This window comes from Alternaria rosae, assembly GCF_020736505.1.
Source record: "Alternaria rosae strain MPI-PUGE-AT-0040 chromosome Unknown BKA58scaffold_4, whole genome shotgun sequence".
Lineage (NCBI taxonomy): Eukaryota > Fungi > Ascomycota > Dothideomycetes > Pleosporales > Pleosporaceae > Alternaria > Alternaria rosae.
Window position 1 is genome coordinate 3,213,666 of NW_025763573.1, and position 27,312 is coordinate 3,240,977.

General features: G+C 53.5%; 13 protein-coding genes across 13 annotated transcripts; 6 read left to right on the forward strand and 7 right to left on the reverse strand.

Annotated features, from left to right (window-relative positions):
* Nucleotides 1-126: 126 nt before the first annotated feature.
* BKA58DRAFT_166051 (TIP41-like family-domain-containing protein) lies at nucleotides 127-1,574 on the forward strand. Its single transcript, XM_046165082.1, has 2 exons — nucleotides 127-534; nucleotides 586-1,574. The coding sequence occupies exons 1-2, from the start codon at nucleotides 224-226 to the stop codon at nucleotides 1,082-1,084; spliced, it is 810 nt and encodes a 269-aa protein (XP_046026957.1). The 5' UTR covers nucleotides 127-223; the 3' UTR covers nucleotides 1,085-1,574.
* Nucleotides 1,575-2,872: 1,298 nt separating this feature from the next.
* On the forward strand, nucleotides 2,873-7,912 carry BKA58DRAFT_439445 (ABC-2 type transporter-domain-containing protein; the record flags this gene model as incomplete). The annotated part of the gene is made up of 5 exons (XM_046173688.1): nucleotides 2,873-4,341; nucleotides 4,392-5,277; nucleotides 5,330-6,021; nucleotides 6,072-6,348; nucleotides 6,404-7,912. 5 exons carry the CDS (start codon nucleotides 2,873-2,875, stop codon nucleotides 7,910-7,912), a joined length of 4,833 nt encoding a protein of 1,610 aa, XP_046026958.1.
* Nucleotides 7,913-8,505: 593 nt separating this feature from the next.
* On the forward strand, nucleotides 8,506-9,390 carry BKA58DRAFT_411164 (uncharacterized protein; the record flags this gene model as incomplete). Its single annotated transcript, XM_046172279.1, has 2 exons — nucleotides 8,506-8,524; nucleotides 8,579-9,390. 2 exons carry the CDS (start codon nucleotides 8,506-8,508, stop codon nucleotides 9,388-9,390), a joined length of 831 nt encoding a protein of 276 aa, XP_046026959.1.
* A 13-nt stretch (nucleotides 9,391-9,403) lies between these two features.
* BKA58DRAFT_420569 (uncharacterized protein) lies at nucleotides 9,404-12,501 on the reverse strand. The gene is made up of 5 exons (XM_046172742.1): nucleotides 12,163-12,501; nucleotides 11,624-12,111; nucleotides 10,697-11,575; nucleotides 9,561-10,648; nucleotides 9,404-9,508 (listed from the first exon to the last, which is right to left on the reverse strand). Exons 1-4 carry the CDS (start codon nucleotides 12,203-12,205, stop codon nucleotides 9,860-9,862), a joined length of 2,199 nt encoding a protein of 732 aa, XP_046026960.1. The 5' UTR covers nucleotides 12,206-12,501; the 3' UTR covers nucleotides 9,404-9,508; nucleotides 9,561-9,859.
* Nucleotides 12,502-13,865: 1,364 nt separating this feature from the next.
* Nucleotides 13,866-15,617, reverse strand: BKA58DRAFT_166459 (uncharacterized protein). The gene is made up of 2 exons (XM_046165087.1): nucleotides 15,142-15,617; nucleotides 13,866-15,081 (listed from the first exon to the last, which is right to left on the reverse strand). Exons 1-2 carry the CDS (start codon nucleotides 15,179-15,181, stop codon nucleotides 14,060-14,062), a joined length of 1,062 nt encoding a protein of 353 aa, XP_046026961.1. The 5' UTR covers nucleotides 15,182-15,617; the 3' UTR covers nucleotides 13,866-14,059.
* Nucleotides 15,618-15,720: 103 nt separating this feature from the next.
* BKA58DRAFT_439450 (uncharacterized protein) lies at nucleotides 15,721-16,661 on the reverse strand (the record flags this gene model as incomplete). The annotated part of the gene is made up of 4 exons (XM_046173689.1): nucleotides 15,721-15,993; nucleotides 16,043-16,082; nucleotides 16,128-16,237; nucleotides 16,290-16,661. The coding sequence occupies 4 exons, from the start codon at nucleotides 16,659-16,661 to the stop codon at nucleotides 15,721-15,723; spliced, it is 795 nt and encodes a 264-aa protein (XP_046026962.1).
* Nucleotides 16,662-17,079: 418 nt separating this feature from the next.
* On the forward strand, nucleotides 17,080-17,942 carry BKA58DRAFT_439451 (cytochrome oxidase c assembly-domain-containing protein; the record flags this gene model as incomplete). The annotated part of the gene is made up of 2 exons (XM_046173690.1): nucleotides 17,080-17,347; nucleotides 17,419-17,942. 2 exons carry the CDS (start codon nucleotides 17,080-17,082, stop codon nucleotides 17,940-17,942), a joined length of 792 nt encoding a protein of 263 aa, XP_046026963.1.
* Nucleotides 17,943-18,144: 202 nt separating this feature from the next.
* On the reverse strand, nucleotides 18,145-18,675 carry BKA58DRAFT_411168 (uncharacterized protein; the record flags this gene model as incomplete). The annotated part of the gene is made up of 3 exons (XM_046172280.1): nucleotides 18,145-18,195; nucleotides 18,246-18,556; nucleotides 18,603-18,675. The coding sequence occupies 3 exons, from the start codon at nucleotides 18,673-18,675 to the stop codon at nucleotides 18,145-18,147; spliced, it is 435 nt and encodes a 144-aa protein (XP_046026964.1).
* A 344-nt stretch (nucleotides 18,676-19,019) lies between these two features.
* BKA58DRAFT_312470 (uncharacterized protein) lies at nucleotides 19,020-20,762 on the forward strand (the record flags this gene model as incomplete). Its single annotated transcript, XM_046167381.1, has 1 exon — nucleotides 19,020-20,762. One exon carries the CDS (start codon nucleotides 19,020-19,022, stop codon nucleotides 20,760-20,762), a length of 1,743 nt encoding a protein of 580 aa, XP_046026965.1.
* A 121-nt stretch (nucleotides 20,763-20,883) lies between these two features.
* BKA58DRAFT_166218 (uncharacterized protein) lies at nucleotides 20,884-21,761 on the reverse strand. The gene is made up of 3 exons (XM_046165086.1): nucleotides 21,654-21,761; nucleotides 21,471-21,599; nucleotides 20,884-21,385 (listed from the first exon to the last, which is right to left on the reverse strand). Exons 2-3 carry the CDS (start codon nucleotides 21,568-21,570, stop codon nucleotides 21,006-21,008), a joined length of 480 nt encoding a protein of 159 aa, XP_046026966.1. The 5' UTR covers nucleotides 21,571-21,599; nucleotides 21,654-21,761; the 3' UTR covers nucleotides 20,884-21,005.
* Nucleotides 21,762-22,652: 891 nt separating this feature from the next.
* On the reverse strand, nucleotides 22,653-23,510 carry BKA58DRAFT_411170 (uncharacterized protein; the record flags this gene model as incomplete). Its single annotated transcript, XM_046172281.1, has 1 exon — nucleotides 22,653-23,510. One exon carries the CDS (start codon nucleotides 23,508-23,510, stop codon nucleotides 22,653-22,655), a length of 858 nt encoding a protein of 285 aa, XP_046026967.1.
* Nucleotides 23,511-23,854: 344 nt separating this feature from the next.
* Nucleotides 23,855-26,107, reverse strand: BKA58DRAFT_166141 (eukaryotic translation initiation factor 3). Its single transcript, XM_046165085.1, has 3 exons — nucleotides 25,496-26,107; nucleotides 24,407-25,444; nucleotides 23,855-24,358 (listed from the first exon to the last, which is right to left on the reverse strand). The coding sequence occupies exons 1-3, from the start codon at nucleotides 25,814-25,816 to the stop codon at nucleotides 24,278-24,280; spliced, it is 1,440 nt and encodes a 479-aa protein (XP_046026968.1). The 5' UTR covers nucleotides 25,817-26,107; the 3' UTR covers nucleotides 23,855-24,277.
* BKA58DRAFT_166140 (EthD domain-containing protein) lies at nucleotides 26,108-27,191 on the forward strand. The gene has a single exon (XM_046165084.1). The coding sequence runs from the start codon at nucleotides 26,400-26,402 to the stop codon at nucleotides 26,886-26,888; it is 489 nt and encodes a 162-aa protein (XP_046026969.1). The 5' UTR covers nucleotides 26,108-26,399; the 3' UTR covers nucleotides 26,889-27,191.
* The last annotated feature ends 121 nt before the right edge of the window (nucleotides 27,192-27,312 follow it).

Here is a 27,312-nt window from a genome sequence, read left to right on the forward strand (position 1 = left end):
TGCAGGGTTCGAGGACGGATGGCAGCTAGTTAACCCAGACAAACAAGTGGGTTTCATGCGTTGTCAAGGAAACAGCCATCGGCCATCGGCGGTCGGGGCTTTGGTTCGCGCCCCACCACTCTGAAGCTCCCCGCCATCGCCATCGGATCCACTTGCAGGTGCCTGCGAACAATTTATACACTCAGCATTCTTCAGCAGGGTCTCGTCGCATAAGTCCCTAGACATGGCTTCCCTCAATGGCGCGCCCGCCGATACCGTGGCACCTGGCCACGCCGACACGTCCATCACCGAGGAAGGCTTCAAGATCACCACGCGCAAGCTGCCCATCCTCAAGGCCGGCCCAATAGAGGACATGACCAAGAAACTCGGGATCGCGCCACCCGAGATGATATTCGGCGACAACATGGTGCGGATAGAACACGCCCAGAGCGGCTGGTACATTGAGTTCAATGCCTTCGATGCGCTGGACCTGGTGGACAAGACCGGCGAGAAGATGTTCAAAGTCTCCTACTCGAAAGAATGGCAGCAGAACCGGTGAGACCCAAAGACGCAATATGGAGAGAACTTGTAGCTGACTAGAGTCAGACAGAAGCAGTTTGAAGATATCAAAGAAGTCGTAAAGCCGTTCGACTGGTCCTACAGCACAGATTACAAGGGCACCACACCACCAACACCCGCCTTTGAGCCTACCGAGACCCCGATACCACTCCACCTCCTCAAGCGTCCCGACCCGATACACTTCTTCGACGAGCTGGTACTCTACGAAGACGAGCTAGCGGATAACGGCATCGCCATGCTGTCCTGCAAGATCCGTGTTATGCCACAGCGCTTACTTCTCCTTGTGCGCTTCTTCATGCGTCTGGATGATGTGGTATTCCGGATACGCGACACGCGCGTGTTTGTCGAGTTCGGGGACAATGTGGTGCTGAGAGAGTACACGGCGAGGGAGGAGAAATACGAGGAAGTACGGAAGAAGCTCGCAGGACGGAAGGAAGATGTGCTTGCGATAATGCGCGACCCGAACCGCTTAGCGGAACATATACCCATAGTGGAGCAGAAGCTTGAGGGTTTACAACTGAAGTGAACAAGCGCGGCGCGATAGAACCTCGATCATCACTCTTCGACCCGAAATCAACCGCACTAGAAGCATGGAGGCACAACAGCGACCCAAGCCTGCGTCGACAATCCCAAGGTCAGTCAGACCGGTGCATACGTTGGTTAAGCCTACGCTCATCGCCTGTTCAGTAATCACGCAAACAACCAGGAAGCAAGCATCTTATGCCTGGAATCTGCCGTTTGACAGGCGTCAACTCCAGACGATCTCTACCCTCGCTCTAGAAGTCTTATCGAATACGCGCCAATAAGCTTGGCTGGGGACAAGATCCTGATTATTAAATCACTACCCTGTACATACTGCCTAGGCATGGGGCCGGCATGAGGTCTGTATGTCGGCGACTGTAAAGGAGGGTCTCACCGCTCTTGAGTAAGATAGCCTTTACAATGCAACCCCGATTATATAAACGGATGTTGTTGACTGAAAGCTGACTGAACCCCCCCAAAGCGCCGGAACCGAAGAGGCTTGCGACCTCACACAACGTTCATGCCTGATACAACATTAACCTCGTTGTTATTTTGGACGTCGACGTACAGTAATCGCCGACGAAGCTCTGTATTCTAATACCAAGCTAGTGCGCAGTCGTCGAGTGTACTGTTACGCACCTCGAGATCTTGCTTTTACTGTGCCCGGGCGAACCACCAAATGCATTCATACCCAGATCGCATCCTTGATCATCGAAGCACAGAATTAGAACTTAATCGTTGGACACCATCCACGTTGTCTATGTGTCTCCGCTAGTCGAAATAGATCGTCGATCTCACCGTGCGCCAACGTTTAGAGCCCGTAGGGCGGTTCATGCTGTATTGCTTCCCCTCAGAAACAATTAAGTTCTGTACATGCCGAGACAAGCAAGTGACATTGCATTAGCGCGGCCTGACATAATCTAGGAGACGCGTCCGTTTGACAAAAGTTAAACGGAGGTTATGTTCGTCCGAGATAGCCCTTACTCAGGGTTCCGTTGTGCACCGCCCCATATTACGACCGAAGAGTGGAAAGTTGACGGCCCTCAACAAACTGAAAATCACCGGCATATGTACAGCACAAAGCCGCTGCTCGGATGGTCCGGATGACTGAAATGACGACAGGGGGTTGTACGATAGGAAAACGGGTACCGAGAGTGCATGGTAGGCGCAAGGAGGATCCCGAGCGATCGCTCGTCCGAAAGTAGTAAGCTGTCGATCGCGGACCAACATAAGCGTTTTCGACGAGCAGCCGCAATCTTGCTTTACGACCACGAGAGACGCGCAACATCTGCGCGTCGATTGTAGAGGCTGCCTCGTCATGACGGCCACCGCATGTCTGCTTCCACTGGGGACTTTTGTCGTGGGCGGATTTCTTGGCAATATCCTCATCCGTGGCCGTCCGGGCAGTGATGTCATATTCAACATGGAGAAAAGCAGTCTGGGCGCCCAGTGTTGTGGCACTAATTGCGGCCTCGAACAAATACGCATCGAGCATGCTGAGCTTGGATCCGCACACATTGAGTCCGGCCCGCGTAGCGCGTGCACGCCCCAATCATCCACTGCGGCGAAGGACGAATCTCATTCCAAAGGTCCAGCCACCTCGTCCGAGGCCATGGCAGATGGTGCAAGACTAGCCGCGGCCATGGGGAGACTCCGCCATCCGGGGTGCTATGACAACATAGGCCCAAACGTGGGCTAACATTTGATATATGTTAGATAGCCGCAGATGGGCAGCAAAAAACCTTCAATCGACACCGACGTTACTCGCTACCACTCGCCGTTGAAACTCATCATGGCTGACTCTCAGTCCCACGGCGAGACTTTCATGTCGAGTACGTCACAGTCACATCAAACACATTCCAGCACCTCCGCCCAATCGGGGTCAGGAACTCAAACTCCTCCACACGGCGTCACACGAACTGCGTCTGGTCGTGCGACCTACTTTCCAGATGGCCATGCTCACGGGACCCACGGAGTCTTCTCATCACACTCCTACATACATGAATCGTCGACCACACACGATTCATCGGCTGGAGCAGGGTTGTTTTCCTCCACCGATGGCACTCAATTCGAGCACAGGCAAGAGGAAGTCGTGCCTCTCGAGAAAGTCAACACATCGAGCTCTTCGGATTCTTCAGACACACGACTAGGATCCAACGGACAACCCTCAAAAGTCAAAAGAATCGGCACTTCATCCTCTTCCGAAGATGCAGTTCCAACCACTCTCCAACGCCGGGTCACTCGGTCTGAAATCGACGACGACGGTAGACGAGAATTGGCGCGCATCTTCACCTCACAGTCAAAAGTGACTCAGCAGATGAGTATTGCGCAGCCAAACGATCCTCGCGTGGACCCCTCCAACGACGCTTTTGACCTCAGCAAGTTTTTGAACATGTTCCGGAACCAACTGGAGGGCGAGGGCATTGAGATGAAGAAGGTCAGCGTTGTTTACAAGAACCTGGACGTATTTGGGTCTGGCAAAGCTTTGCAGCTTCAGAGCACTGTCTCAGACATGTTCATGGCACCCTTCCGAGCTAAAGAATTCTTTGGCAAGTCGGAACGCAAGCAGATCCTCCACAGCTTCGACGGTATCATACGAGCCGGTGAGCTGTGTGTTGTGCTTGGACGCCCCGGCTCTGGCTGCTCCACGCTCCTCAAGGCTCTCACCGGAGAGCTTCATGGTTTGGATACTGATGACTCGGTCATCCACTACAACGGTATCCCCCAGGAGCGTATGCGCAAAGAGTTCAAGGGCGAGACGGTGTACAACCAAGAAGTCGATAAGCACTTCCCCCATCTGACTGTAGGTCAGACATTGGAGTTCGCCGCGGCTGTCAGAACACCATCGAACCGACCCGGCGGAGCTAACCGCGATGAGTTCGCCCAGTTCATGGCAAAGGTTGTCATGGCCGTGCTGGGACTGAGTCACACCTACAACACCAAGGTCGGAAACGATTTCGTTCGTGGTGTGTCAGGTGGAGAGAGGAAGCGAGTCTCCGTCGCTGAGATGCTGCTCGCCGGCGCTCCATTTGCTGCCTGGGACAATTCGACACGAGGACTGGACTCAGCTACTGCATTGAAGTTCGTCAAGGCTCTGAGGGTTGGCTCCGACTTGGCTGGAGGTGCTGCTGCGGTAGCTATCTACCAGGCCAGTCAAAGCGTCTACGACTGCTTTGACAAAGCTGCTGTTCTCTATGAAGGTCGCCAGATTTACTTCGGACCTGCAAGTGAGGCCAAGGACTATTTTGAGCGTCAAGGATGGTAAGATACCCCGTATGACGAGACAATTGGAAGCAACTAACGCGCAATAGGTACTGCCCACCTCGCCAAACCGCCGGAGACTTCCTCACAGCCGTTACCAACCCTCAAGAGCGGAAGCCCAAAGAGGGTATGGAGAACAAGGTACCCCGCACGCCGGAAGACTTTGAGAAGTACTGGCGCGACTCCCCTGAGTACCAGTCACTTCTGGAGGAGATCAAGGAGTTCGAAGCAGAAAACCCAGTCAACGAGCACGGCACTCTCGAACAATTACGCCAGCAGAAGAACTATATCCAGGCCAAACACGCTCGTCCCAAGTCACCTTACCTTATCAGCGTTCCGATGCAGATCAAGCTAAACACCCGACGAGCATATCAACGCATTTGGGGCGATGTAGCCTCTACCGCCACACAAGCTGGTCTCAACGTCATTATCGCTCTCATCGTCGGTTCCATCTACTTCGGTCACTCTCCAGGCTCCAGCTCGTTCCAAGGTCGCGGAGCAGTCATCTTCCTGGCCATTCTCTTCAACGCCCTTACGTCCATCGGTGAAATCGCAGGCCTATATGCCCAGCGCCCTATCGTTGAGAAGCACAACTCCTACGCCTTCTACCATCCGTCCACGGAAGCAATAGCTGGTATTGTTGCCGACATACCCGTCAAATTCATACAGGCTGTGGTTTTCAACATCATTTTGTACTTCCTGGCTCAGCTGCGGTATACTGCAGGACAGTTCTTCTTGTTCTTCGTCGTTACGTATATGGCAACCTTCGTCATGGCGGCTATCTTTCGAACGACTGCTGCTGTTACCAAGACGGCATCGCAAGCCATGGCAGGCGCCGGTGTTTTGGTCCTCATTCTGGTCATCTACACTGGTTTCGTCATCCGTATTCCCGAAATGCCTGACTGGTTTGGCTGGATTAGGTGGATCAATCCAATCGTAAGTATTCCAACTGTCTAGCAACGATCAGCTACTAACCTTTTTGCGCTAGTTTTATGCATTCGAGATCTTGCTTGCAAACGAGTTCCACGGAGTCGACTTCCCTTGCGATGCCTTTATCCCATCAGGACCCGGATACGCACAGACAGGCAACTCATTCATCTGTAACACACAGGGCGCGGTTGCTGGACAGACCTTCATCAACGGTGACAACTTCATTGAAGTCTCATACTCCTACTCCTGGAGCCATGTCTGGCGCAACTTCGGTATTCTCTGGGCCTTCTTGATCTTCTTCATGGTCACCTACTTCGTCGCCGTTGAGGTCAACTCTTCCACATCCAACACTGCCGAGCAACTAGTCTTCCGACGTGGACACGTTCCCGCATACATGCAGCCTGGTGGCAAGGGTTCCGACGAGGAGTCTGGAGAGGCCCGCCAAGGAGAGCAAGAAGGTGCAGGTGATGTCAGTGCCATTGAGGAGCAGAAGGGCGTCTTCACTTGGCGAGACGTCGTTTATGACATCGAAATTAAGGGCGAGCCGCGTCGGCTGCTCGACCATGTCTCCGGTTTCGTCAAGCCTGGGTCAATGACCGCACTCATGGGTGTCTCGGGAGCTGGCAAGACTACGCTCCTGGATGCTCTGGCTCAGAGAACTACAATGGGAGTAATCACAGGCGACATGTTCGTGAACGGCAAGCCCCTCGATCCCGCCTTCCAACGCTCAACCGGTTACGTGCAGCAACAGTGAGTCATTCCGCTCCTACTTTCCTCATCATAATTGCTAACTAGTTTAGGGATCTTCATCTTGAGACTTCGACCGTCCGTGAAGCACTACAATTCTCTGCCATGCTACGCCAGCCCAAGACTGTCAGCAAGAAGGAAAAGAACGACTACGTTGAAGAGGTCATCAAGATGCTCAACATGTCCGACTTCGCCGAAGCTGTTGTCGGTGTGCCTGGCGAAGGTTTGAACGTCGAACAGCGCAAGCTTCTGACAATTGGTGTTGAACTTGCTGCGAAGCCCAAGCTGTTGCTCTTCCTCGATGAGCCTACCTCGGGTCTTGATTCTCAGGTCAGTAAAATCGCATCAGCTCGTATGAGATTGATGGTTGCTAACTTCTGCGCAGAGTTCCTGGTCTATCATTGCCTTCCTCCGCAAGCTCAGCTCTGCTGGCCAAGCCATCCTTTGCACCATCCACCAGCCCAGCGCTATCCTCTTCCAAGAGTTCGATCGTCTCCTCTTCCTTGCTCGCGGTGGCAGGACCGTCTACTTTGGCGAGCTCGGCGAGAACTCCCAAACACTCCTGGATTATTTCCAGAACAACGGTGCACGCAAGTGCGGTGAGGACGAGAACCCGGCTGAGTACATGTTGGAGATTGTCAACGCCGGCAAGAACGACAACGGTCAGGACTGGCATGACGTCTGGAAAGAGAGTGAAGAAGCTAAGGGCGTCCAAAAGGACATCGATCAACTCCACGAAGCCAAGAAGAGCGAGGAACTCAACATTGCAGCGGAGACTGGTGGAGGCGAGTTCGCCATGCCATTGACCACGCAAATTGTCGAATGCACATACCGAGCCTTCCAGCAATACTGGCGCATGCCCGGCTACGTCATGGCTAAATTCGGTCTCTGCGCCATCGCGGGTCTCTTCATCGGTTTCTCCTTCTACAAGGCCAACACGACTTTAGCTGGCATGCAGACCATCATCTTCTCGGTCTTCATGCTCACAACAATCTTCTCGTCGCTTGTACAGCAGATCCAGCCTCTCTTTGTCACCCAACGCTCTCTCTACGAGTCTCGCGAGAGGCCGTCCAAGGCTTACAGCTGGATCGCCTTCATGATCGCGAACATCGTTGTGGAGATACCCTACGGCATCATCGCTGGTATTTTCATGTTTGTAACTTTCTACTATCCCGTCGTTGGTGTGAACCAATCTAGCGAACGCCAGGGCTTGGTCCTGTTGTTCTGCATGCAGCTCCTCATCTACACATCCACCTTCGCCGATATGACCATCGCAGCGCTACCCGACGCCGAGACAGCTTCTGGCCTCGTCTCGCTACTTACACTCATGAGCATCCTCTTCAACGGTGTCCTGCAGCCTCCGGACCAACTCCCTGGCTTCTGGCTCTTCATGTACCGCTGCAGTCCTTTCACATACTGGATCGGCGGCATGGTCTCCACTATGCTTTCCGGCCGACAAGTCGTCTGCAGCGAACGCGAAGTCTCCGTGTTCGACCCTCCAGCTGGCCAGACGTGCGGTGCTTATCTCGCCGATTACGCTGCCGCTGCTGGCGGCACAATCCAGAACCCAGACGCGACTGCTAGCTGCAACTACTGTTCGCTCAGTAATGCCGACCAGTTCTTGGCCGGCTCGTCGATCTACTACGGCGAGAGGTGGAGGAACTTTGGTATCATCTTTGCTTTCATTGGTTTCAACGCCGCTATTGCTGTTCTTACTTACTACCTCTTCCGCGTTGCTAAACTTAGTTCATTTAAGAGCTTCTTCCATAAGAACAAGAAGGGGGCGAAGGCGAAAGGTACCGCGGATAAGGCACAGGAGGCTGCTGAGAAGGTGGTGCAGCAGGGTGGACACCCTGGTGAGAGGAGCGGGGAGAAGGATGCTGGAACTGCTTGAGCGTTTTGAGAGTACCGTTTGATGTTTTTTGAGCGGGTTTGTTATCTTTCGTATGCATAGACGTTTTGGGTTACTTGTTTAATCAGTAGTTAATATCTATTTCGATGTTCAAACTTCAATACTTGGTTCCTCAATGACCGTGACCTCCGTAACAAGTAATGTGCGTCAACCCGGAACGTGTTAGAAGTTCCCGCGTCGAGGTTATCAATATCTTTAATGGTAGTTGAGAAACTTGACAGTATTATCGCTAAAGTCTGGGTGAGACTAAATCAAGAAGTGGCCTCCAGGGCTATCTCGCTGTTCAGGAGCGCGATGGCAACATGCGAGGAAGGCGCCTGGGTCACGGGAACACGCGTGGTCGCTCTTTCCTCGACAGCCGACATTGCAGCCTGATCTTCCACATGACGTATCACGCGACGCGTTACACCTTCAGCTATCAAATGGATTCCTCTCGTCTTCACTTCATCACTCACCTCCTACAGTAAAGCTCAGCCCAGTCAACAATCATCCGCAGCAATCCACCGAGACTGCTTCTATCAACCGCTCAGCTTCAACACACTGTACAGGAGATCTCATACCACTGAACCTTCAAGATGGGTGCCTGGGGATACTGTAAGCCACGACCATGCTACATCAAGATAACCTCGCCAACTAACGTCACGTCAGGTCTCTTCCAGTCGGACCACGACTTCGATATCGTCGAAGCTCTCGATCGAGAAGCCGGTCTCTTTCCACTCATGGAAGCTGCTCAGGCTAGGGCTCGAGCTCAAGGCAAGTCTGAGGAAGAAGCAGGACGCTGCGTTGCATATAGCACCTACGCCACCTATTGCTCCCACCCCAACCTCATCCGCAAGCATCTCGACTCCGGTATCCTCGTCGACATGATCGCTACAAAGGAGGCGAAGATGCTTGCTGGTCCCACCGGCCTAAAGGAGAAGTGGTTCGGAAGCTGGGGACCGGATCCCACCTACGCCTACGTCCTGCTTGGTGCTTGTGCCATGACACTCGGATGCAAACTCCCCGCTCCCTACGTCACCATGCTCAAGAAAGTCTATACTGAAGGCGGTCTCATGCCTGCTGCTCAGGGTCAGATGAAGAAGGCGCTCTTCGGTCCAAACGGTTACAAGAACGGGGTTCCTTACGACTTTAAATCCAAGAGCATCGCCGAAGAGGCCAACGCTAGGCCCTCTGAGCCTGACAACGGAATGGGTTTCCAGATGATGAACGTTCCTGGCCCAGGAGGTCTCTTCAGCACTGGCATGACAGATTCGACCACTTCGCTTGTCGTCAAGGAGCTCCGCGAGCAGTTCAACAAGCCGGACTTGTGCGGCGGATGTGGTGTCAAGGTTAGACCGGGAGGCGACGCCCTGCTTGCTTGTGCCAAGTGCAAGAACCGCAAGTACTGTTCCACCGAGTGCCAGAAGAAGCATTGGAAGGTTCACAAGAAGGTCTGCGAGCCTGCCGATGTCTCATTGTAAGCTGGTGGCTTCCGCACGTAGGAGGGTTTTCGAGAGAGTGTGTGCGATGTATGCGCAAAATGGTGCCACGGCTATGATGCGCAATGACAGTCACATGGTGAAGCGGTCTGACTCTCATCTGTTATTACATTAGTGTATGTAATATAAGACAAAATACAATCATGACTTACAAGCTATATCCATCTAACCAAGAACATCACTGCAGTGACTTGTAGTATGACCATGACCAGATTATTGAGGAAGTGGTATTCGTAACACATTGTTATTCGACAAGAAATACAACCCTGAATGAACCCACTAGGATGCGCCCTTATCCGAATGTATGGTCTCACCCTTCCACACCAACCCTATGATGCTCCAACACTACCCAGTAACCCACGCCATCTAAACACTCCCCAACAGCCTAACCGTCTCGACTTCCCTTCTTGTCACCACCAAACCTATCCACAGCATCCCTGTTTACTCCATTCTACCAGGCAAACATGCACTTATTATTCAACAGCCTCGCCCCCAACATATCATACTCATACCGACTAATCCAGCCATCATTCCCATGCCCACTCAACCTTCCAAACACACTGCCTCCCTTCCACGCCACAACCTGCGGATCAAAGTCGCGCGGCGGGGGCCCCACAAGAATCTCCTTGCCGTACCCGGGACGCAACTCACGCAGTCGCATTTCGAGGAACTCTCGAAGACCGGGTGTTTTGGATGCACCCCCAACGAGCATGATGCCGCCGAAGAAGTCGCGCAGTTTGCGATCGTCGCCGCGGGCACCTTGGGAGAGGGATTCGAGGATCGCGGCGTCGAGCGAGTGGATGGGAAGGATGGCGTCGCGGGCTTCGGCTAGCTTGGTCTTTTCGTGGATGGGGTCGCGGAAGAGGAGGGGGGCGCCGTCCGTGTCGCCCATAGGGGTGTCACGGTCGGGGTTGGGCGTGTTGCTGCCTTCGGGGCCGGGTGAGCCTGCGACGGATGAGCGGGGTGTGCCTTCGTTGTCGTTGAGGCGGCCGAGCAGGTTGAAGGGGTTTGGCTGGGGGCGTTGGGGGGTTGAGGCGGGTGCTGTGTTGTTTACGGCTTCTGACGCACCGTTGATGGTGGGTACGACAGGTTTACCGGCTGCGGCTTCGATGATGGCAATTTGTGCTTGCGAGATGGGGTCGTTGGGTGAGCCATCGTAGAGGTCGACGGAGCGTGGCATAACTTTCCTCCTGTTCTCGAGTTTCCGTGCGTTCTCAAAGATCGAAGGCTTGAAGAATCCCTGAATTCGTCAGCAAGGTCAATCTTACATAATTATTGAGTTACTCACCATGACAGAAAGCATAGTCTCGTCGTACGTCTTGAAAGTGTACTTCCGTGTGTCTTGGCCCGAAGCGCGAAGATGGAAGTCCCACGTTTGTACAGTGACTGAGCCTTCATCCATAGAGCAGAACTTCTGCTTCAGCTCCTCGGCAAGCAGGAAGTCGTATCTCCGCTTCAAGTTCATGTCCGCATATGGAAAATGCCCGTAAAGCATCATCTTGATGAACGTCTCGGTCACATCAGCTCCACCCATCTTGAGGTTGACACGGGACTCCTCAGCACAAAGACCTTCGTCAACGCAGCAGATGGACGTCTTCTGGGCACCAATATCAACTACGCAGGCAACACCATAGCCAGCACCAAACGTAGCCGAAAGTGACTCTTGCTGCAGGCAGACCTTTCCAAGGCCAAGATCCCGCATGAGAATGTCCAGTATCATAGTGACGTACTGTCGTTCGTAGAGATCTGGTATGATAAAGACGCACTTGTAGTTGACAAGGTCCTTTAGCCTGGTAATACCGAGTTGATTCCTGAAGGCCTCTTCTAATATCTTAGAGATGTCATGGTAGATTTGATTGCGGTCTCGATAGTCCTTCTCATTGAATGTGCCGTTCCGTATCGGCCAGAATAGCTTGTATCGTGGGTTGGATCTCTCGGGTATCCGCAGCGCATCGTGCCCAGTGAAGAAGTCTGGTGCCTTCTTGGGGTCTGCAGGTAGTTCTGTCCACTCGATGCGGTTGATGTCATTGTGTTCGGAGATGATGTCTGGGGGTGATTTTCGGTTGAAGTTGGTCACAAGGTCTTTCGAGTTGGGGAGCACTCGTCGCTTGTTGGATCGCATCCTTGTCCTAAGTTCGGATGACATAGCCATGTACTGGTCGGCAAACTGGTCGCAAGTTAGCATCGCCCGTGGGACTAGTACTGAAATACTCACATCCTCTCCGAACCACTTCTCAGGCAGGGCATCCGCGGGCACAGCACCTTCGACCTTCATCCGCTTGGGGCTAGGCTCACCCTCGTCCTCCTCGTCCTCACTCTCCTTCCATTTGCGTGCGATGACCATTGGTACAGTCTTGGGTAGCGCATCCGACCCAAGGCCTATCCTCAAGTTCTGACTGCCAGGATGTATCACGATAAGCTTGGAGATGTCGGTTCTCGATGCGAAGGAAACCTCGGCATCTTCCATTGTCTCGTCCGCAAGCTGTGGCGTCGCTCCTTCCGTTGCCGGTGCACCCAACGCTCGTGCGCGATCCTTGTCCCTAGCTTCCTGTACTATGCGCGCCCTCTCTTCATCCTTGGGGTATCGTACGGCGAGGAACTGTTCGTCGCGCTTGAGGAATTCGGTATAGTAGTTCTTTTGGTTGATCATGCCGACCTGGGGCCATGTCGTGAGGTCCATGTTGTTGTCTGTCCGCTCCAGACCTGCAAGCTTGTTAGTTGCCATGTTTGCGCTGTGGTATCCCGATGCCGTACCCTCTTCCCTCAATTGGGCTCTACCCGATTTCTTTCCAACCATATTGCCGAGTGTTCTAGAGGCGTCTGGCGATTGAGAGGGTCGTGAAGTTGCAGTAGCCTTTGCAGCGTGACGTGAGTGTAGGCGGTCTTTGAATCGCAAAGGCGATCAATGCCGTCGTGTCGGCGAAGTGGCTCTGGTGCACGCGCACTTGTATGCTAGAAGTGTCGGGTGGGCGCTGTGCAACAGCAGGATTTAGCCGTGGGTATGGCTGTCTTGGGGAGAGGTTCGTTGGAGATGCCGCTTGTCTGAGTGGTGGTGAAGGCTAGCCTGAGGTTGTTCGTCGCGGTCGCGCGTCTGGTGATTGGATCGCGAAGCTACCTAGGTACGCGCACGACCCCAGGCCCTGAGAACCATCCACCACCTCCACCAACTCGTCATCATTCCCACAACACTTGCGACGATGGAGTCGATAGCGGAGAAGCACGCGGGATTCATCTCCCGCTTGACAAAACTTCTCGATCTCTTCGTCACGATGCGCTACGTATCCTCATCTGATGTCATTCGCCCACCTCACTCTTCCGAGACCGTCGCAACTTCCATTTTCGAGAAAATAGGCCTGGATTCTGAGGTCATTCAGTTGATAAGATCGATGCCCGCAATGCGCAGCGAAATCGTCGAAGGGTGGCAGTGGTTCGGCGTCGAAATGATCCCCCGCTCAAAAGCCGTGACATACTTCGCCGACTCCGGTGACACAGATTTCGTCGAGGATCTGCGATGGGGTGAGAGGGTGAAGCGAGATGAGGATACTAAGTTGCTGCCGCCTTACATGCTGAGGTTGACAAGCGGTGATACGCATAGCGGGCACTACGGTACTGACTTGATCTATGATACACAGGACCGTATGTTAATTGATTGCGTACCGATAGTTTAAACATTCACGGAATACAGAAACGACAATCGAGTGGTCTTCAGTTGGAACCTGACCGCGACGAATGGGAGAAAGCGCCTAGGAGACCAGTAGAGACTGTGCTCGATGAAATTATCTCAAGGTTTCAAAGCCTGGAATGGGCTCCATATTTCGATCCCCGAGAGGACGACGATCCTTCCCATCCACCCGCGCGCAAGATCTTGGAAGATCCTATTGTTATGCAGAACCTTTTTCCGGGAGGAATTCGCCTTCCTACTGATACAACCGCTGCGATCCAGCATTTGAGGCAGCAGCACGGCCCAGATGGTGCTGACTGGTTGCGGCGGGACATTAATCGAGTAAGAGCGTGGCAAAAGATCTACCGCGATTGTGGATGGAGCTCCGGGGCGTTTGACGGCGACGCCTTCGAACTGAAAAGAGCAGACTTTATTGAGGCTTTAGAAGAGCTCGATGATTTAGAGTCGAAGGCACGCAATCGCCCTTGGCTTATTTCTGTCGGTGCACAGCAGGTAGTTGGAGAAGATACTCCCACATTGGAGCAAGTTACTTTACGGCTTGATCACTTCCTTATGCAAGCTGCTGGAGAGCTCGCTGTTTGAAGTCGCTGCAGCCATCGCCGAGCCTATGCATATGGCACTCCATGTCACTTCGAAACCAAGAAGTATACATACAATCAAGCATCCATTTCCTGTGATGTCTCTATCTGCTTCAGAGGGCCGTTACACCGCCACTTCTTGCAAGAAAAAAGCCGAACAGTTCTGCGGACTACACTAGAATAAAGTGAGTAGACTGAGAAACTTTGTGGTAATGTAGGCTCCATGGCGTTCAGCTTATTCTTAGGTTGACGTGCCGCTATGATTATGTACATATTGTGTCATTCGTGAAAACACTCGACACATTGCATCGTAACACCGTCGCACGTGTAATCCAGAACATTCGTTCCTCACACTGCCATACCGCTATCCAAGAGAAGTAGCTATGCCTCCTTAGATAAGCCAGGTAGCAACCAACACGCCGAAGAACAGCGCAATGAACGAGGCCCGATTATCTCCCGCCTGGCCCTTCTTGGTCTCGGTGGCCGCAGCATGAGCGATGTCCAAGGCATGGGCAGAGTCCATGGCATGGTTAGAGGCATGGTGAGTGACCGTAGAGGTGATAGTCGTGGTGGACTTGTCGTTCCTTGCGTTCAGAGTGGGGAAGATGCCCGGGGTGTAGCTGATAGCGGTACCGTTCGCGAAAGGTGGAGCAAGATGACCACCCGACGGTAAAGCCGCCATCGAAGACGTGGAAGCAGCCGAAGACATGGGATCCAACGAAGACGTGGAAGCCGCCGAAGACGTCGAAGGTGACCAAGACGTGGAAGCCACCGAAGACGAGCTGCTAACAGTATGGCTAGGGAACAATCCAAACGACTTGCTCGTGCTAGATGACGGCGGACCGACGGACGACACTGTCGAAGGTAGCTCAATGCGAGACGCCGACGACGATCCGCCCGAGACATGAGAGGATTTGACATCGGTAGGAAGGACCGCCGTGAAGGACCAAGTGATCGATGGAGGAGGAAGAAGCGAAGACGTGGAGCTGGGGGCGACCTTGGTGACCGATCTAGTGATGGTAACCTGGACTGTTGACTGAATGATCACGGTTGTGGTGAGCTCCTCTGCGGGAGGACCTCTAGCGTCTGAAGTGGCTGAGACAGGAATGTTGGGGTTAGGCTGTCCTGAAGGAGAAGCTCCAACATCCGAGGTGGGAGCGGGAGCAACGCTAGAGGTCAGGCTCTTGTCAGCCGTGACCGTAGTCGTCCTGGTTGTAGTGACGGTGACAGTAGATGGGCCTTCGGTCTTCTCGGGACACAGGTAGGTCAGAGTCGTCTCATAGCCACGTAGCAGCACCGCATCTGTGCAGAGCTTTGGAAGCTCAGCGCAGTGGTCGTCACGTGTAGCTACAGCATGAGCGAGAACGTGGTTGATAGCGGGACTCCATTGGGCAGATTCCGCGGCAGCGCCTGCTACATTCGAGTTAGCAAGAATGATATAGTGGGTAAGTGGGCTGATTGGAAACTATTTACCGGCAACTGCGATCATGGTGAGTGCGCGTACAGTGTTCATCTTAGAGGGTGAACGTTTGTATCGGAAGGAACGACTGAGGTTGAAGTGAGTAGAGGGAAGGAGCGAGTGTGGGTAGCAAAAAGAATGTGGAATTGATCTGATACTTCAATGAGCGTGGTGAGGTGACTGGAAGCTGATGATTACAGAACAGGCGGATGTTTTGTTGTTATGAGAGTGATTGCTGCCAACAGAGACTAGCCCCATTTACCTTGAGTAGCCAATGATGTCGAGGCAATTACTTGGACCAGTGAATGGGAGATTCGCGTACGTTTGCACTCGCGCGCTCACTCTGCTCTCCACTGTTGCCGGTAACATCGCGCAGCTGACGTCATCACCATGGGCCGATGTCGCTTTATAGAAACGTTTGCAGCTAGAGGCTATCTGGGGTGGTGAATGCACGGATATGGTAAGGAAACAGAACGTTTTGGTCTAGGATCAGAAAGCTAAGTCCGAAGCCCGGCAACCACCCACCATTAGCACTGGCAGACTACTGATCGTTCTGTGGCGACGAAGCGTCTTCGTTTTGTAAAGAAGCCTCCTCAGTCCCCATACAGCTCCATCAAGTGGTTCAGCATCTTCCGCTGCAATTCGAGAAGCTGCTCTTTTGATATCTTACCACCCGTCGGTGTGGGCTGTGAGTCTCCCACTTCTGTCGGGTCGTAGCTGGAGCCTAGTACCAGATGTGGCTTTACACCGAAGAAGGGAACACCCAAAACTTTGAGTGACGATGTTTGTGATTCGACCATGGCTTTGGAAGCTCGGTATACCTTGGCGTCATACTGGTCAAGTTCTTCCTTTTCACGCTCTGGTGTCTGTGCCGCGTCAGTATTCATCCACAACGACAGATGTATTGACACATACTCGAAGCGCGGGTGTATTCTCTAAGAGACCTGGTAGAGACCTACAAACATTAGCCAGCTGTCATGGGAAGGTAGCTACAACGTACAACGCAGCTCTATGAGTTCGCTCATTCTCGCGCTTAAACTTGTGTTCATCAATGATATTCTTCCGTCCGGCCTCCCAAGACTTGACATTCGACTCTTGATCTTTCATTAACTGATTGTTTCGTAAGCATTATACGTGGGTTCATAAGAGACGTATGGCCTACCTTGCGAACTGCAGGAGCAAAGTCTGGGTTCTGAGAAGCTATCTTGCTCACACAGCGGAGACCTTGTTTCCATTCCGTGATGGTCGAAGGATCGATGAACGGAGAAGAAACTCTGTCCTGCGGTTTCGGGGGTGGCTGTCGATGTTGAAGAGACGCGCGACCAGCCAAGCGAGGATCAGTTGGTTGCTGATACTGGGTATTTTGCTGGTTCGGGTATGCCTGTTGAGTTTCTGGATATCCCTGCTGAGTCTGGTAGGGTTGGTATGGTTGTTGTTGTTGATCTTGAACCGGCTGAGCCTCCGGTTTGGGAAGGTTCGCAAGCGTAGCCAAAATTTGTTCCAAATCTAGATTTTGATTGATGTTTCCCGCCATGTCTGCGACTGCACGTTTTGATGATGTCAAGGCGAATCTCCAACGCTAGGATGTTGCAAGAGTGGTGTTAATTGTAAGCGTGAACGTTGGAACATGGCGTGTTGTTTGCGCCCAGATCAAGTTGCAGAGAGAGAAGCAATCGTTGGCCTGCGATGCTCATGCTATATTTTGCTGCCCTCTAGGACTCAACGTACCAGCGACCCCCCAACCTAAACACGAGAAAGATCTGATAAGCAATCGAGCTTGGTATGGCTGGCGATGTACGTTAGCGGGCAGGTGGGCGGAAATCTCCGCATCGAACCCTAGTCCATCTCGACTTTTGGAAATCATCGAATCATTCGTTCTCCCGCTCCGATCTTCACGACATCTTCCTTCCACAACACTTGCCCCCCAAGCGCTTCTCCCACCGCCGCCCCCTATGTCAAAATCACCGAAGGAGTCGACGCGATTCACAGCCACTGGAGTATGGGCGCACACAAGACCTGGCGGGCGGGCAACGACGCTGCAATTCGCGGATCCCGCACCGAAAAACGAAACGCCACAACAGAAAGTCAAGCGGTTACGAGAGGCAGCAAACAGGGCGAAGATGGCGCAGGTGACGAGGTGGGATTACATGTACTTGTACGGTAGAATGGCGGCGGATGCGGCGCATAGATTTACCGTCTACGGCTTGATATTTGCAACGGGTATGTGGGCATACGAATAGCCAATGGCTGCACTGGCCACTGGGAAGCAATGATGCTAACTATTTAAACAGGTTGCGTCGGTGTCCTCGCAGTCTTCTCAATAGGTGACATGATCGTCTACAACCGACGGAAACGAGCAATCTACTTCGCCGAAGAGGAACGGGTCCAAGCCAGGATCCTCGAAGCCGCCCGCAATGCCGTCGCATCAGGAACAGCTTCACCCGCACAAGCCGCTCTCGTCACAGGTATCGCCGAGGAGCAAGAAGCAATGGAGAGGAAGAAGGCAGAGCGAAAGGCCCCCTCTAAGCTGCTATGGTGGCTGCACGGCGACTGGAAGGAGGACCAAGCAATCGCAGAGCAGAGAAAGTTGGCGGTGGAGGAGATCAAGCGGCAAGAAGCCCAAGGCAACTCAAACCTGGGCATCGCTGCTGCGGTACAAGAAGCCAGGGCGAACGACACAACATCCACATTCACATCATCGACACCAGTAGTCGGAGGGCCGCTAGACAACACAGCAGAGAAGGCGGTGCACAAGGTGGAGGAGACCGGCAAGGGCTGGTTTGGATTCATGAAGGGTGGATCGAAGAAAGAGTAGAGAAAGGACAGCGGAGAGTGAAGCCAGACGCTTCAGTGTACTATATACGACCTCAGCCTGTACATTGCTGTCACATTAGATGTATGCATGATGGAGTTCTTCAGCAGTTACGAAGGAGTCAACGATCATCTTGGGTATCTTCGTTTCGTGTCCATATTGCACACGGAATACATGTTCAAACGATTTCCAAGCCTTCCACTCGCTAGTTCCCTTGACCAGCCACTGGTATATAGCTTCGACGTTCCCGTGCACGCTGCTTCCAGTCAGTCCCCGAGCAAGTCGGCCTCGCTCATCTACACGTACCTCTCTCCATCCCTCAACATAAGGCCGCAATGCCGCCCACCCCAATAGCCCCACCGTCGCTCCGATGAACACAAACACAACTGCCTGGTCCTTCGCAGAGTCCCTTTGAAAACAAGTTGTAAGCACGTTCTCCTCCTTCTCTCCTGCGCAGAAGCCATAACCGAGGCAGAATTGGCGGTTGCAGTCGTTACATGTCTTCTTGGAGGCGCGGGGTTTCAATTCGAGGGCGGCGGGCTTCTTCGTGCTGGGCGCGTCGAGGGCTACGATGGTGCTGTTGCCGAAGCAGGTGCATTTGCAGAAAGACGTTCGCGCTATAGTATGTAAGCAAGTGTCTGCGTATGAAGGGAGGAGACATACAGGCTGCAAGGGACAGGGAGAGGGATGAGAGAAAGGTAAGGAAAAGGAAGAGCAGGTACGGCGGTCTCCGCATCGTGGTGGTGGCAACGAGAGATAACGTATTGAGTCTGTACAAGCGACAAATCAATTGCAGTGTTAACAAGATGTCAATCTGATCTAAGTCTAGACGTCTATCGCGCGATGAACATAATAATGGTCAGAGTGGAGCTCCAAACCTCCGCCCGCATTCGCGCTAAGACCAGATAGCTGGGTCCCTTGTCGCGCTAAGCATTTTCCTTTCCCCTCCGGCCCCGACACTTCTACACGACGCTTACAGGCGTCGCTCAACCTTGTAGCCCGTATTATTTGCTCCAGACGCCTTGGAGTCTTTGCGCACAGTCCTATACACCTGTCGCACGCGCGCGAATCTGCGACCCAATGCCAGCAGCACAAGCGCCTAACTCTTCCGAAGCGCAACCCGAAAGCAAGGTCGTCCGCCTGCATATCACGCCTTTCCGCCCCGAGCTGCTCAAGGTCTACGTCGCGCCGTCTGTCCTTCCCTCTGCGCAGAATATCTCGTACCATACCGTTGCCACATTCCCCGAGAAAGGTTTCGGCTACGTAGAGCTACCCGAACCTGAAGCTCAAAAGATCAAGAAGAAGCTCAACGGCACAATCTTGAGAGGCGCGAAGGTGCGGATAGAGATGGCGAAACCAGAGAAGCGCAAGGTGCTGGCAGAAGCCGACGCGGCGAAGGAAGTGGCGGATACCGAACGCCCCTCGAAGCGCGCGAAGAAGGAGAAAAAAGAAAAGAAGGAGAAGAAAGAGAAGAAGAAGAGGGAAGAGGGCGTTCTGGAAGGTGTAGAGCTGCCAGACGACAGAAAGGTCAAGCGCGGTTGGACTGAGCCGTCGAAGAAGGACAGGAAGGATAAGAAGGATAAGAAAGACAAAAAGGACAAGCGTGGCAAGGATGAGAAGAAGGAGCGGAAGCCTTCAAAGTATACCAAAGATGCTGAGCTGCTCTTCAAGGCGAAGCTGACACCCGTGGCTGCGACCGAAGCCGCGCACAAGGACGAGAAGAAGGTGAAGAAGGAGAAAAAGGAGAAGAACAAGTCAAAGATAAATGAAGTCGTTGTTCACGAGTTCGAGAAGAATATCAAGACCCCCAGCTTCCTGAAGCAACCACAGGTCGCCCTGTCAACGAAGCCTGCAGTCGACTATGTCAATGGTCAGGGTTGGGTCGACGAGGACGGTGTTGTTGTTGAGCCTGAGACTGGGAAGGCCAAGGCTAGGCGAGCTCTGGAACTGGTAGACGCGCCCTCAGAGGCTCAAAGAGCCTGGATCGACGGCACAGGAAAGTCTACGACCACGAAGGACCAGAAGAAGAAGAAAGCTAGTCCTCCACCATCATCTTCTGAATCTGAGGACGAATCATCAGTAGTTTCGTCTTCTTCCGAAGATGAGGACTCTTCCGACTCCGAGTCTGAGTCGGAATCAGAATCAGAAGCCGAATCGTCTGCATCTTCTCCCGCTCGTCCTGTGGAAAGCAGGAAAACACCCGAAGTCCAGCCAACTATATCCTCAGAGAAGGAGGTCCACCCCCTCGAAGCACTATTCAAGCGCGCAAAGCCCGCAGATGGCGCAACGTCAACCCCCGCCAAGAAGCTCACTCCAATCGACACATCCTTCAGCTTCTTCGACAACAACGAAGACACGATGGAAGTCGACGACGAGCGCGGCCAGCCCATCGATGAAGCCCCCACTACCCCCTTCACTCAACGAGACATTGAATGGCGCGGCCTCCGCAGCGCGGCACCAACCCCCGACACCGCTGGCCTCGGTCGCCGCTTCTCTTTCGACTGGCGCAAGAACAGCCAAGAAGCCGACGACGACGAGGACATGGGCGACCTAGATTCCCTCGCCGAACAACGCCTATCTCAGAACACGCGCGCAAATGCCAAAGCCAAGCTAGCTGAGGTCGCAGAAGAAGACGAAGAAGAAGAGGAAGAGAATGCAGCGGCCGCTGGTGGTAAAGAGGAGAAGCCAGAGAGCGAGTTTAAGAAATGGTTCTGGGAGAATCGGGGTGATTTGAATCGTGCGTGGAAGAAGAGGAGACGGGATGCGTTGAAGGCGAAGCGGCATAGTGAGAACAGGAAGATGACTGGTAGCAGGAGGGTGTGAGGAAAGACAAGGGGATTGTGATGGTATCGTTACTATTTTACGCGCTCTTCGATGTTGACGAATTGGGGCAGTTAAGAGATAGAAAGGAAGGATTCATCTCTTTCTTCCATGAAACCGAGACAAGAAAAACGTCTCTCAATCAAGACCTCCACGTTATCGTACACCAACCCCTTCAACATACGCAATTCCAGACTCCATATCCAGACCTCACCCTATAACTCCATAACCCCCTCCAACAAACCCCTAAACATCAACCCCCTTAAACATAACACACCGCCCACCCTCCCTCTCTCCACCCACCCAACTACTCTTCCTCCCCTCCCCACCACACGCCTCCTCCGCCCTCGTCAGCAACGTCCCTTCCCCGACCACATCTCTCGCCTCAGATTCATGCCCTTGGCTCGACGTCGTGGACGAGTCACTCGGTATGCAGAAGGGGGCGCCTATCATACCCTTTTCCGTCGCAGTAATGATATCGGTAGGTATGCGAGGAATGGGCGGCCGTTGTGGCGCCGATGAGATGGTTGAAGGGTTGGAGGATGTGGGTGGGGGTGGTGAGACTGAAGTGGGTGGGTTATGCGCCGTAGTTGTTTTAGTTGTTGTTACCGCGCTCGGCGGGAAAGCTGAACATATAGTTAGCAAAGAAATCGCATCTCTCCGTGTCTAAATAGTTTTACATCGGCCGGGATATGTTATCCATGTACATACCATCGCTCCCGTCATCAACACGTTGGCTGCTACTCTTCCTCCTCTTCTTTTCCCCAATGCTATTCAGTTTACCGCGGAGGAGATTAGATAGCCAGTTCATATTGTATGATGGTTCTGAAAGTAGGTGTTCTGTTCCTGATTTCTTAACAAACATGATCTAAACGTCAAACACACAAATCATACCTGAGTAGTAACGGTAACAGCAGCCTCGCGCAATAATATATCTGTATCGTCCAAGAAAACCTATCGCTGCGAAACTCAAAAACTTGCAACTTCCAAACAAGCTCAGTCGTCCGCCTCACGTATATACCCCGAAATACCCCGACCTTCAGCCCCAATTTAAAACGAAACATCAGGCTCCTTCAAACCTGTGCCTCAATGTGAATGACGTACGCGGGGCTGCTTTTTTGCTTACATTCTCATGTCATGTCATCCCATGCCGTCCCATCGCATCCCATGCCAACACCGGCCCCCATGCCGATGCCCCATCCCGCCCGTCCTCCACAGCACAGCACAGCGCATCAGAGCGTTCGTAATGCGCGATGAGGGATTAAACCTGAACCTGCTTGCGCCATAAAAACACATCTCGCACATATGTCATCATCGTCACAGGATAGCCTTATCCAACTGAACGCCTCAGTCCCCTCTTTGCATCCCATCCCGCGTCCGCTGATCTGCCGGTCTGCGCTGCGAGTGTAAACTAGATCGACGGCTGGGATAGTGATGAGGGATGGGGGGTTTACGTGTACAGTTTTGGTTTAGGTTGCGTGTTGTGAGGATCAGCGGCGTTAGTCGGTAGATCTACGTATATGCCGTGGCGGGTGGAAAGAAGCAAGGTTTGTGATAATGATAAGGGGTGCAAGATGGTAACATGTGAAGTAACGGGATCTGGGGGGAAGGAGAATATAAATATTATCTAGATACATGGCCAGAGAAGGGTTTATTCAATTTGTTTGTTCATTTGATACTAATGGTAGAACTGGAATGGAAATGTTGTAAGCATGCCAATTGGCATACCCGTGCCGACTAATCGCTCAAACTCCATGTTGACAACTGATGATATGGCGGGAGCAATCATGTTCCACCCCATCGCACATGCAACTTGAGCATGACCTGCGCTATTAACACACCTTCTCAGTGCTACCCTACAAACACATCTCCTTCACCCTATTCACAGCTTTATTAGGGGACCCCTGCTGTCTCATTAGCAGGTACTTGCACAGTGTCAGAAGCGTTGCCAACCCCGCTGCTCTGCGACTGCGGTGCACCCCTCCGACCCCTCTGACCGTCAGCAGCGTCATTGCCGCCCCTGATCATGCGCTCGAGATCACGAATGCGCTGTTTCAAGGCCTCGTTTTCCTTTTTGACCTCCTCCAGCTCCGCTTTGTGTTGTGCCACTTCTTCGTAGCGTGGGGTGCTGACGACGCTCGAGCTGCGGTGACCGCGCTGGGAATCGCCCGTTGCAGGCTGCGAGGAGATCGAGTAACGGTGTGGAACGTGGCCTGGTGGTAGACCGCTGCGGGAGACGCTCGAGGAACTGCGGTGGCGGCGCGAGGATGTGGGATGCATTGGTCCGGTTGGAGCTTCGGCGTGGGCGACGGAAGAGTCGGCGGCGCTTGACATGGACGTGTTGGAGGCTACAGACGCGGAGTGCGCGCGTAGAGCCGAAAGTTCTCGCGTCAGACGGTTGACGACTGCTTCCTGCTCCTTCTCGAGCTCAAGGTGCAGCTCTGCTTGTGTCATAGGGCGTGGGTGTCTCATGGGGACGCCTGCTGAGTCGACGCTCGCCTGGATGTAGCCGCTCGCGCTGGGGCTGAGAGGCGGGAAACCGTGTACATGATGTGATGCTGACTGGGGCGGTGGTAAGGTACCTCCAGGCGATGCGAGAGGCAGCGGCGGGGGGCCCATCTGTGATGCTCGCCTAGAGCCCGGTGTAGATGCCTGACGTGACGATGTCTGACGCGACAAGGAGCCCGATGCCGGTTGCGTGCTCGACGTGTTGCCTGTGTTGGTCGGCACCTTGTTCAGATCCGGAGCCATCGTGCTTGTCTGGGTGCGAGTGTCGCGCTGGGTGTGGTTGGCGTGAAAGCGTTGACGGCTCGTGAGAGGCGCGCTGGCTTGGAATGTCTATCGAAGAAGCAGCTGGTGGCTGGTCGTGGAGGCGAGACTAATCTCGATTACTGGGCGTTGTTGTTGTGGTTTCGAGTACGTGGATGGGAGGAAAGTGCATCTGCGGAGCGCACGAGCGACCGAGAGGGGCAAGGACATTCACTCTATCGCCATGATCTTTCCGGACGTGCTTGCTCCGAACGATGCGCTTTAACTGGAATTTGCTCGTCAAGATTGTTTGGAAGGTGTTGGTCGAATAGAAGCGAAGATTACGCAGAACAGCCGTGTCCACTCAATGCGCTAGTTACTACCAGTCTGCTACGAAGGCTGAACCCTTGTTTCCCCACATGATGTGACGATGTCCAGGTGAAGTTCCAAGCATTCACACATCCACTTAGCGTCCACTTATTGATACGTGATTTGAAAGTCTGCAAAGTTTGTTGGTATTCTTCAACTCATTGTTCGTTCGCTCATCCTGTCCTTCCCCCGGCCCATTCGTCGCGCACGGCGGGCGGTATCCAGTCGTGGAATACCCTGACCTGGACCCTATATTCGCCTTCCCTATGCCTAAGCGTATCTTTAGATTTTGCAAACACGCTTTTGGATACACCCGTGAAATCCTCCAACTCCAAGCGCAATGCTCTATTGTGCGGGCCCCGAATGTGAATAGTCGCTCTCAGAAAACACTCGTGATCCGTCTAGTAAGTCCTGGCCAAGTTGCGGAGGTACCAGTCTACGAGCCTCCTGCCGACCTTTGCCTCCGAAACGTGGATAAGGTCCTGGTTTTGATTAGCTAATGTCTTGCTTCTGGGATGTGCTATACTTACACCCTCCATAGCGTAGTCGAGGTCGCTGGCCTGAATGATATCACCATCCAACAGACCACCCTCGGCCCACCTTATTTGCCTGCTCCTCTGCTTGTTGACGAGCAACCAGCACCTCAGCTTCTCTGGCTCAACCTCCAAAAATCCAGCGAGCTTCTTCAGGTCCATGGTAGTGTAGAGCTTGAGGTAGCTCTTGACGGTAGGAGACATCATGTTGTTCTTGACCTCGTCCATGAAGATGCGGAGGTGGTGCTCAACGGGGTCAATGTTGACCTCTGGGTTGTCAAAGTCGGGAGGTGTGGGGCTGATGAACTTGGGGCAGGCGGTGCGGAAGAGCTCCTCAAAGAGGGGAAGAGACTCGGGGCCGCCGCGCTGCAGCCTGTTGAACTGCTCGCCGTACTTCTCCCTCAGGGCAGTGTGGATGGTGTCGTCGAGCCTGGTGGGCTGGAAGGCTACACAGATGGCGACAAGTGCGTACATCTGGTCGTTCTTCTTGGTAATGGAATCGTACTGCGCGTTCTTCTGGAAGTTCTTTGTCCGCGAGACGTAGACGAGGATGTGGCTGAACATGCGGATGGCATCCGAGTATCGTCGCATCATCATGTAGGAGAATCCGACGTAGTAGTATGTGGTGAAGTGGGCGGCCATGACACGGGCGAACATGGCCTTCTTGTTGAGCTCGATATCGTCGAGCGTCTTGAGCGCGAGACTGAAGTCTCCGAGCAGGCAGTGCACGCGGAGCAGACCGATGATGGAGAAGTATCCCAGCATCTTGTATAGCGGCCTGTTGCCGTACTCTCCAGCGTACAGACTCGCGTCCTCGCCCCGCTTCATCGCCGCCAGCTGCTCGCTGATCTGTGACCGCTGGATAAGCGAGTACAGAACGTTGAGGACGCTGTAGCAGCCCCATGTGTTTGGGTTCTCGCGCAGGAGCGCAATCTCCTCCTCATTCTCGTTTTTCTGGGCGACTCGTTGGCGGTAGCTGCAGAAGCTGTTGAATTGGTAGATGAACTCGTCGATGACATCCCACGCCCAGTAGTACTATGCCCAGCGTTAGCTCTGCCGTATTCCTCAGTATCCCATATTCCTTACATTTGGCACTTCCAGGTCGACGGGGCCCTCAGAGTTCAGGATGTAGTGGAAGAGGTTGCAGTAGCTGTCGTAACTCGCAAACTTGGTCTCTAGCGTGGCCTGGAATTCGAGGGGGGTGGCCGCGGCCTGCAGTTGCGCGTGGATGTCCTGGTTGCTGTTCATCGAGGGCATGCGGTCGAGGTCCTCCATGCCGTCGTATTGGACCTGCTCGCGGTAGTCGTTGGCCATGGCCTCCTCCTCGACGTCCGAGTCGTCGTCCGGGGCGCGCCTGGCAGCGTCGCCATTCTGGTACTGCGGCGGGACACGCTCGCGCAGACTCATGTTGGGTGTTCGTTCGGGCGACGGCACGGGTGCTTGTACGGGGGGTGAATGTCGTGTCGTGGTGCTGCTCCCCGCTTTGTCACGAAATTTGGCGTTCTGTGCGTTTGCTAGCGGCAGTCTGCTATCGATAGCGCGCCCAAGCAGAGGGCAGGCGCGACCGGGATCAGCGCTGTGAGGGGCAGTGCGCAACAGGCCTACTCCACTCAATCCTCGCGGCCTTCCTGCTGTTTTGACGCGTCCTGATTCGACTCACCGGCGATTTCCTCAGCGCTGGGTATCGTGACGGCGTTGAGAAAGTATGGCGAGCCCATGTCGTTTACCGGCGCCGGGTCCGTAGTCTCGCCCTAGAGCACGAGTAGCTGTGTGCATCAATAACGGAGGCTTTAGGCGCGCTCGGTGCCAGCATGATGTCTTCGCATGGAGTGTGGCTGATAAACTACAAAAGCCTGCCGTTCCTCTGTCTCTAGACGCTCTGGAAGCCACGCCGCTGTCAAAACCCTACTACTGTCCTTACCACCCACGCTACCCGTATTGTCGCAGTCAAGAGCCTCCCTGCCCTCTGACTCGCTTCCCACCCTCCAACATGACGTACACCATCGTCCTCTTCATCACGCGCAACCACGACCTTACCTCGGAAGAGTTCAGAGATCACTATGAGCACACGCACGTTCCCCTGGCCCATTCGCTGCTCGCCTCCTGCTGGCCGATCGATTTCAAACGTCGCTATCTCGCGCGGATATCGCGGAAAGGGTTCGGAGGACCGGCAAACCCCGACCGACCGCCTCTAATGCTAAGGGGCGAGATGAACGAGCTGGACTGTGACTGCATTGCAGAAATGACGTTTGACAGCGAAGCCCGCTTCCAAGAATTCTACCGAAAGATCTACGCCCCGGAGAATGCAGCCAAACTAGCAAGAGACGAAGAAAAGTTCCTGGAAAAAGGAAAAACGAGGGTCATTGTCGTTGGCGAGACCTGGAGTACGGACGAACACGGCGTCTCGACAAGGGAAATAGGCTACGTTCGCAAGGACGAGAGGTCCGACAGCGAAACCAGTGGTAGCGGCCAGAGTTGAATCAAGAGACGGATGCACACATGCGACCCGGAAATACCAGTCGACGCCCAGCATGCGATGGAGTCGAGGTATTTGCGTTAGGCGCAGGACCATAGTCGTGCTTCCGACCATAATGATCGGCGTTCAATAGTTTGGGAGAGGGGCTGGCGCTGCGCGCTACTAGGAACCCGTTCGCGCTGCGGGTAGGAGTTCACCGGTTTGCTTCCTCAAGCTTTTGTCAGATACCATGTCTTGCGACTTTGTGGCGCATTTGGACGAGCTCGATGTTGGTCGAGAGTAAATTGGATTAATCAAAATGAAGACATATTTCATTCGTTTTTACTTAATTGATGCCAGCATGCGATGCCTAGATCGAGACTAGTGCTTTCCCGCTCATACATTCCAGACATGGTCACTTGATGTCAAAGGTAATACAAGAGTATCA

Coding starts and splice junctions, on each gene's coding strand:
- BKA58DRAFT_166051 (XM_046165082.1), top strand. CDS start 224: ATGGCTTCCCTCAATGGCGCGCCCGCCGATACCGTGGCACCTGGCCAC. Junction 535..585: donor AAAGAATGGCAGCAGAACCG/GTGAGACCCAAA, acceptor GACTAGAGTCAG/ACAGAAGCAGTTTGAAGATA.
- BKA58DRAFT_420569 (XM_046172742.1), bottom strand. CDS start 12,205: ATGGTTGGAAAGAAATCGGGTAGAGCCCAATTGAGGGAAGAGG. Junction 12,112..12,162: donor AGCCCAATTGAGGGAAGAGG/GTACGGCATCGG, acceptor ACAAGCTTGCAG/GTCTGGAGCGGACAGACAAC. Junction 10,649..10,696: donor AGACTATGCTTTCTGTCATG/GTGAGTAACTCA, acceptor TGACGAATTCAG/GGATTCTTCAAGCCTTCGAT.
- BKA58DRAFT_166459 (XM_046165087.1), bottom strand. CDS start 15,181: ATGAACACTGTACGCGCACTCACCATGATCGCAGTTGCCG. Junction 15,082..15,141: donor CACCATGATCGCAGTTGCCG/GTAAATAGTTTC, acceptor ACTCGAATGTAG/CAGGCGCTGCCGCGGAATCT.
- BKA58DRAFT_166218 (XM_046165086.1), bottom strand. CDS start 21,570: ATGAACTGGCTATCTAATCTCCTCCGCGGTAAACTGAATAGCATTGGG. Junction 21,386..21,470: donor TGTTGATGACGGGAGCGATG/GTATGTACATGG, acceptor CTATATGTTCAG/CTTTCCCGCCGAGCGCGGTA.
- BKA58DRAFT_166141 (XM_046165085.1), bottom strand. CDS start 25,816: ATGAGTCTGCGCGAGCGTGTCCCGCCGCAGTACCAGAATGGCGACGCT. Junction 25,445..25,495: donor TCGACCTGGAAGTGCCAAAT/GTAAGGAATATG, acceptor CGCTGGGCATAG/TACTACTGGGCGTGGGATGT. Junction 24,359..24,406: donor TCGACTACGCTATGGAGGGT/GTAAGTATAGCA, acceptor AATCAAAACCAG/GACCTTATCCACGTTTCGGA.
- BKA58DRAFT_166140 (XM_046165084.1), top strand. CDS start 26,400: ATGACGTACACCATCGTCCTCTTCATCACGCGCAACCACGACCTTACC.